General features: G+C 41.0%; 1 protein-coding gene across 1 annotated transcript in view; it reads right to left on the minus strand.

The window, feature by feature from the left end:
- Positions 1-8,378, minus strand: part of Armh4 (armadillo like helical domain containing 4) — a 106,146-nt gene that overhangs the window by 64,654 nt on the left and 33,114 nt on the right. Inside the window, exon 5 of the mRNA XM_050162345.1 lies at positions 2,198-2,452. Within this exon, the coding sequence (XP_050018302.1) occupies positions 2,198-2,452 (255 nt within the window). The remainder of the gene's footprint in view (positions 1-2,197; positions 2,453-8,378) is intronic.

The raw sequence follows: 8,378 nt of genomic DNA on the forward strand, positions 1-8,378 counted from the left end.
TGGTAAGCCAGCTCGTGGGCTACACAAAATATTAGAAATGGGTTAGAACAATATGTAAGAGCTAGCCAATAAGAAGCTGGAACTAGCCGGGCCAGGAAGTGTTTAATAGAATACAGTTTCCGTGTAATTATTTCGGGCATAAACTAGCCATGTGGGCGGCCGGGTGCCGGGTACGCAGCCCTGCCGCTCATATTTCAACACAAACTTGTGCAACCACTCTGGAAAGCAGTGTGGAGGTTTCTCAGGAAATTCGGAATCAACCTACCCATGGACCCAGCAATACCACTATTAAAAATATACCCAAGAGAGGCCTTATCATACAACAAAGGTATATGCTCTCCTATGTTCATAGCAGCATTGTTTGTAATAGCCAGAACCTGGAAACAACCTAGATGTCCTTCAATTGAAGAATGGATGAAGAAAGTATGGAATATATACATATTAGAGTACTACTCAGCAGTAAAAAACAAGGACTTCTTGAAGTTTGCAGGCAATAGAAAACACTATCCTGAGTGAGGTAAGCCAGACCCAAAAAGAGGAACATGGGATGTACTCACTCTTATTTGGTTTCTAGCCATAAATAAAGGATATTGAGCCTATAATTCGGGTTCTTAGAGAAGCTAAATAAGAAGGAGAACCCCCCAAAAAGAACATTTAGGCATCCTCCTGAATATTAACCTTCATCAGGCGATGAAAGGAGACAGAGACAGAGACAGAGACCCACATTGGAGCACCGGACTAAAATCTCAAGGTCCAAATCAGGAGCACCAGGAGAGAGAGCACGAGCAAGGAACTCAGGACCGCGAGAGGTGCACCCACACACTGAGACAATGGGGATGTTCTATCGTGAACTCACCAAGGCCAGCTGGCTAGGATCTGAAAAAGCCTGGGTTAAAACTGGTCTCGCTGAACATAGCGGACAATGAGGACTGCTGAGACCTCAAGAACAATGGCACTGGGGTTTTTGATCCTACTGCACCTATTGGTTTTGTGGGAGCCTAGGCAGTTTGGATGCTCACCTTACTAGATCTGGATGGAGGTGGGTGGTTCTTGGACTTCCCACAGGGCAGAGAACCCTAATTGCTCTTTGGGCTGACGAGGGAGGGGGACTTGATTGGGGGAGGGAAAGGGAAAGGGGAGGCGGCGGTGGGGAAGAGACAGAAATCTTTAATAAATAAATAAATCTAAGTGCCACTACACCTGGTCCTTATAGTATGTATCTTAAGTAATTATTGCTAAATACCTGATGTGTTTGTTCAGAAAGTAATTCAGTAAGCACTATATGCAAATTTACAAACTCTGCCAATATTCTGGAGAGCCATTCTGCATCATGGCCTCTCCTAACTATGTGCATATTACATAGCAATTCCCATCTAACTATTCCCTACAATTTTCATGCTAACCTACTATGTGATAAGCCCAGAACTATGTCAAGAGCAATATCCCAAACCAATAGTCAAGTTTGGAAAGAAAAACCTCCAAACATCGCTTAGTGATTCTTATATTCAATATTTGCTCCCACTGTTAAGACTCAGAGGGTTTCTTTGGTGAAAATGCCATTCACCACACATTAAGAGAGTGAGTCTCTTACTCAGGGCTCAAGAGCATCTTCCTACAATTAGAGGGAAAGGAGTGGCTTAGAAGCTTCCCTAGAGCAGGAAAGAAGATGTAGAGATGGGACCCAGCCCATAACCTCAGTCTATCATAGCAACCTGGCCCACTCACAGAGAAAGGCATGCAACCAGGCTACGGCTGCTGAGTGAGACTGCCTCTAAAATGAAAAGAAACCCCCCAGACTTCAGAAACGGCTCAACCTGTACTAGTGCGAGAGCAGAAACTTCTAGGTAACAAATTCTGACAGGACAGAGTGTGCCAAAATCCATTTACTTCCTGACTTCAGCCCATGTTAGATACATGTTTAGGGCCCTGGTTATGTATCTCTACTCCTATTTGGAAGGTTTCCTGTGGGGAATTAAAATGTGGAGATCCTTCCCAAACATCCAGTAATGAGAGTGGTGATGGGCAGTGGAGAACTGGAGTCAGTTATATAAATGTACAGATACAAAATTTTGAAGGAAATACCTAAAAAATTTTCCTATAAAAGCATTCATAACCATAAGCAGATTAATTTTCTCTCTGACAGATGCCAGTGAAAGAAAATGACACCTTAGAAAAGGGTTAGTTAAAGGACTCTTACCCAGACCTTGATTCTGCTGTTCCCACTCCATGGTTTCTGGCACCTGATAGGTTGCTACCTCCAGTAGGGCCATGCTTCCTGCCTCTACATCTGGTTCCTGGGATGTGATTCCAGGGAGAGTAAACCCTGGCAGCTCGGTATCACTGTCGAAGTCCTTATACAAGGAGTCTGCTTCTTTATCTTCCTCATCTTCTTCCTCATCCTCCTCTTCATCTTCATCTTCTTCATCCTCCTCGTCCTCCTCATCTTCTAGTTCTGGACAGACAGGAATCAGAGGAAAACTTGAAGATATGCATGAACATGTATTCAAACACATTAGTCTTTTGATGTCGTACCATTACAAAATAATCATGTTTGCCCTTAAAACCAATTGTTAAAGTCAGCACTGGGCAGTCTGAGCTCTATGAGATTATGTGCCTTTTACATACTCTGAGTTTTAAACTTTCAGCACCACTGTTACATAAGATAATCACCATATTCATTAGGAATTAAAGCTTAGGAATTGTAGTTTTAGCTTTTTGTCATGTGACACAAGCTAGAATCATCAGGAAAGAAGGAACCGCATCTGAAATAATGCTTTGATAAGATCAACCTGTAGGGAGACTTGAGGACAATTTTTTGATTCATGACTGGTGTGGAAGAGACCAGCACAGTGTGAGTTGTACTTGGTCAAGTGATCTTGAGTTGTATAAACATCAGACTGGGAAAGCTATCAGGAGCAAGCCAGTAGGTAGCATTCTTCTATTTGGGGTCCTGTCTCCAGGTTTCTGCCTTAAAGTCCTGCTTTGATTTCCTTCATGGTAAAACATGAAATGGACTCAGTCTCTTCAAGTTGCCTTTGATCAGTAATAGAAGGCAAATTAAGACAGGGACGATGAATTTTTATAAACTAATATTTATTTCCAAGGCTAGGAAACATTTTTGTGTTTTCTGGAGGTCATAAAATGTTTATCTGTTAGATATTACACTGACATATCAAAGAACATAAAATAAATTATTTCCATCTTTGTCACATAATATTAATGAAGAAATTTTTTTATTTTGATATACTTTGTTGGGAGTTGTGCAGCCTGGTCTCAGATCAGCATATGACTACATGTCCAGTGGGTTTCCTTGGGGCAAGGCATCTGTGGAAAGAGACTCTCACTTGGCAGAGACATGAAACAGTGTAGGAATTTGGAAAATTCATGCAGCTTGCAGGTTCTTTTTTTTTTTCTTTCCTTATTTGGTGATTCATTGGGCAGTTTTTCATTTTACTTTGTTAGTCACACATGCAATAGCTATAATTTTTTTCTTGGAAATTCTGTTGGTGCTCAAATATTTTCCCTTAAGATTCAACAGGGGATAATGCTTCTCAAAGCTCTTGTATGGAATGACTGACTACAACTCCCAATCCTAGGACCTTTTCTGACTCAATGGACATAATTAGGCATGTATGAGAAACCAACCCATGGAACATTAACCACGTCTCACAGTTCTGGGAAGGAGAGTAAGGCAGCAGACACAGAGTAGGGAAACGCCTCAGCAATACAAGTCGTGCCAACTGTTGAGAGTAAGTTCCCGGGACACCAAGCATAGAATTGGTGGTAAGATCCGGTATGCTCCAAGAGGGAAAAAAAACACAATGCAAAATGTGGGGTGGATAGCTTCATCACTATCGTACACAGAGCTTATATTGGTGGAAGAAGTTTGGTATAGAGAGATGGGAAGAGAGTGCTTTGTTCAAAGTCTGCCTTTTACAGAGAGACTGAGACATGGGATCCTCTTGTAGAGAAAAGAGCTGTACGAAAGCGTATCTTTAGTCATGAAAGACTTGTTTGGGTTTAAATCTTGTTGTCTATAAAGCATTGTTCCCATGTCTACTACTTTTCAACTCTGCAACTGCAGGTCCCTGCCAGCTGACATAAGCGCTGTGAGAGCAGGATGTGTCTGGCTCGATATTTACTTAAGCCTGCAAAAATGCTGACCTCTATGTCTAGAATAAGGCTATGCAGAGGTTTGGAAGGTGCATTTGGGGACACATAAAAGGGGACAATAGGGACTTTCATAAACATCATATGTTCCTTAAATTGTGATGTATTTCTTAAAGTCAAACATAGAAGCTGATAACAAATCTGTTCATGTAACCCCGTTAAGAAAAACTCTAGGTCTAAATAAAGATGGCCTGAGTTATTCAGGGCCACTTGAGTGTACTCCACTTTGTGGTCAGAAGTTTCCTTGCACCAACACCCTTTCCCCACCTCAGGACCTGAACCCAAGTCGAGGTTGAACACCAGTAACACTTCTCCATCACTGAATAGAATTTAGCAATGCCACATGAGAGGCAGATGTACTTAGATTATAGTCTCCCTGTGTGAGAGAAACCCACAAATCTAGAAGTCATTGCACCAATATTCTCAGCCCAGTGCTAAAGTAATATATGGAATGGGATATTCATCAAGGATATCCATCACCCGTGAGAAGATATCACTATCATTGTTGAGTTAATTTTATATGTGGCAGCGTGTGCTTGTAACACAGCACTTGGGAGATAAAGGCAGGAATTTCAGAAGTTCAAGGTCATCCTACTCAGAGAATTAGAAGTTCCCGTGGGCTACATGAAATTCTTTTTTCTTAAGTAAGAAAGAAAGGGAGGGAGAGAGGAAGGGAGGGAGGGAGGAAGAAAAAGAACACTAAAACATTAGGCGGTGGTGTCAGATAACAATGCCAGATGGCTGAATAATGCGTGGTGACATTATGTGATATGTTCAAATTTAAAAAAAAGCAAAGTCTTGTTACACATGGCCAGAAGAGAGGGAAAACATGTCTAGACAGTACCCTCTCTTAGCCAGTTTCATTTGTCTGGACTCTCTATGGTAGAATGTCTTAGCAGCAGCTTTATAGCCTACACCAGTCCTTTGTTCTTCTGAGGGGATTAAGCCTCTGAGGAACTCAAAAGCCTTGCCAGTATTATCCCACAAATCCACATTGTTAGCTGAACAGGAAAGAAATTTACAGGCTTTTTACTTAGAGGCTACTCCCTTAATAACCACTTTGAGTGCTCAAATAATATCAGAGCAGAGCTTAAAATGAGGCTGTTTAAACCCAGAAGAATTGCCCATCTAGGTTAAAGCTTGTTTTTATTATTAATTACAAATACATCTTCAGTCTCTGGTCACCAAAACCAAGCTTTAATTTTGCTCAGTAAAGGCTGACCCAGGATCTCTAATATAGATACAGCAAGTATCTCCAGGCTGTCATTCACACATCACAGGAGGGAAGACCGCTTGCACGCGTGTCGTCCCAGCACGAGGACAGGCACCAGGGCAGGAGCATGTCTTATCTGTGTTACTCTGGACAGCTCCGCGCCTGCTCCCTTCTTAGAGCAGTATTTTTCACATGAATCCTCACCTTTGGCCTATTTGCTCATTAGTTCATGAGGCAGAGATCTCTTTTCAGCGACTTTCCTTCCTCGCTTTAGGCTGCAAACAGGATCTAAGGTAAAATGCACATGAAAGCAGATGAAGAAGGGAACTTCCTGAGCTGAGCTGTGTTAGTCTCTGTCAGGTCCCTCTGAATGGGGACAGCTTTCAAGTGAAGACATGATTTGTAGTATCTGGGAAGCCCATGCCAATAGATTTTCTAAAATCTAAAATTATCAGAACAGTGAAGATGGCTCAGTGGGTAAAAGCCATTGCCACACAAACCTGATGTTCAATCCCCAAAACCTATTATGGAAAGAGAGCACCGGCTCCCATGAGTTGTTCTCTGACTGCCCCAACACACACACACCATGGCATGTGCACACTCACATGCATCACATGTATGCACACGCACACACAAATAATCTTAATAAATTGAATAAGGTTTAAGTAAAAGCAATTCTCTAAAAAGGTTCCCATACATATAAATAAGTAAAGCCCTAGGAGTGGTGCTGATTTTGCATCCAGATCGCTCTTAAGTTGAGCATGAAACTGAGCTTAAAACTTAAAATTCAGACAAGGAAAACTTAAATTTGTTCTAAGGATGTGAAACAGTTCTCTAGCAGATGGCTCTCTAAGAAGATGTTGAGGAACCTCAGACATTCCCAACTACCACAAAATCCAGCAGCTCAAGGCACTAGCTCATTGAGAATTTGATGAATCTCCTAATATTTGTAAGAACTTAATTATATCCACATTTATATTTTTATTGTACATGGGATATATCAAATATTTGTGTATATGTATATTATGAAGCTTAATATAAAATTTCAACATGAATAGCATACATGTACACATACCGATATAAGTGTTACCAAGATTCCTAATGAAAACTCCCCAGAAAAATTCCCCAGAAAACTCACCATTGCACTAAGAATTAGAATGTAGTTACTATTCTTGCATGAGAGCTGAAGTGATGGTGGTGAGGTTAAAAGACCACAGTACTAGGGAAGATGCTTAAGTTCAGTCCCTAACACCATGCCTTTTAGTTCCCAACCACATTTACCTTCAGATCCAGAGGGATCCAGCCTTTTGAGTCAAGTCACCTATGCTCATATATAGATATGCATACACACACATACATATGCTAAAAACAAACCTTTATAATTATACATACTTACATAAACAAATAAAAATAAATATTTTTAAAAAGTTTTAGAACACTTTCATTCTGGTGATACTTTTCTGATTTTTGCTATTGCTGTCTACTGTTTGGCTCTTTTCTCTCCTCCTATGTTATAAAGCATAAATGGTAATATTTTCTATACATGTTCATTAATTTACTTACTTCCTACTTCATACTGAATCTCAGTCCTTCCTGCCAGGATTATAGTTTTTCCTCTGTCAGGAGTTGTGGAGGCCCAAAGAGGCAAAGGTCAGAGAGTTTGGGACTTGTTTCTAGTTCATTCAAGGTTATTGTACTTCTACCTCAAATAAAGGTCCCACCTAGTTGTAAATCAATTCAGCTCTCTCAAGGCTATTGTCCACAGCTGTGGCTAGTGGCCAGACCTTGTGCTCCTGAAATGGGGAAGTATTTGGTTCCTACCTAAAACAAAAGTCTAAGGATCCAACTAAGATCCAGTTTCCTTTCTGGAAATAACTTGGGATTCCACCTGTGGAGTGGTTTGCCTAGAGAGTGTTTGGTCTAGGGTGTGAGACTAGGGCGTGAGCTATGAATGTAGCAGGAGACTTTCAATCTGGATGTTAATGCAGTCTTTTGTTTTACTCCTACCTTTTGGGGTCAGGGGTATATTAACCAGTTGAACACAGGTGAATTTTCAGTACTCACTGAAAAATTCCCTCCTGATACTATCCTATATGTTTCTGTGTTCTATTATTTTCATTCACTTCTTTGAATTCTTTACTGTATTTCTAAATCCCCATGCCTCTACTCTGGAGAAAGGTATTTTTGTCAAGGCTGGCTCCTGACAAGCAGTTCATTTTATAAAGTCTGTTTTATTACTTTACCTTTATTCTTAAAAGCATGGGAACATAATTCTCAGCTATGCACTTCTCTAGGCACTTGGCAAAGGTGTTCTGTCTTCTGGCTTACATGTCCAGAATTCTGCTGTGACGTCTGTTCTTGGTCTGTTGTTTCTTTGGAAGTGATCTCTCTTTTCATTCTGAATTTGTTCCTTCTAATTTGTCAAATCTAAGGATTTCAAGAGTCTACCCCCCCCCTCCTGTCCTGCCTGCTTGATAATTTTACAGTCTCATATTACTTGTTTGTGTTTGAGACTTCATTTTTTTCATGTCTTGGCACATGGGGATTTCACACTATGTCTCTGACAGTGTAGTCTCCACAGTCCCTCAGTTGTCTTATGGAGAATGTTTCCTTGTTATTGTTATGCTTTTGGTCCCTGGTCCCTTTAAGAGACAAGCCATGCCCACTCCCTCCCCCATCCGCTGAGACAGGCTGATCTTCAGCTTCTGGACTGAGCTCTCTCTCTTTTCCATCTTCTTCTCAGAGAGGCAGCTTCGCTTCTGCCTCTCTCCCCACTTCTTCACTTCCCCCCTCTGTCTCTCTCTCCTCTTCTCCTCTCTCTCTCCTTCCCCTTTCTCCCTCCCCCCTTCATAACCCCCTGAATAAATATTCAACTTCACTCTGCAAGTAGTGTCTATCCATATTTCTTTTTTTTTTTGTTTTTTCGGAATGATTACTTTTATCTATCTATCTATCTATCTATCTATCTATCTATCTATCTATCATCTATCTATCT

This window comes from Alexandromys fortis, unplaced genomic scaffold, assembly GCF_014885135.2.
Source record: "Alexandromys fortis isolate MF-2015 unplaced genomic scaffold, M_Fortis_MF-2015_v1.1 scaffold_130, whole genome shotgun sequence".
Lineage (NCBI taxonomy): Eukaryota > Metazoa > Chordata > Mammalia > Rodentia > Cricetidae > Alexandromys > Alexandromys fortis.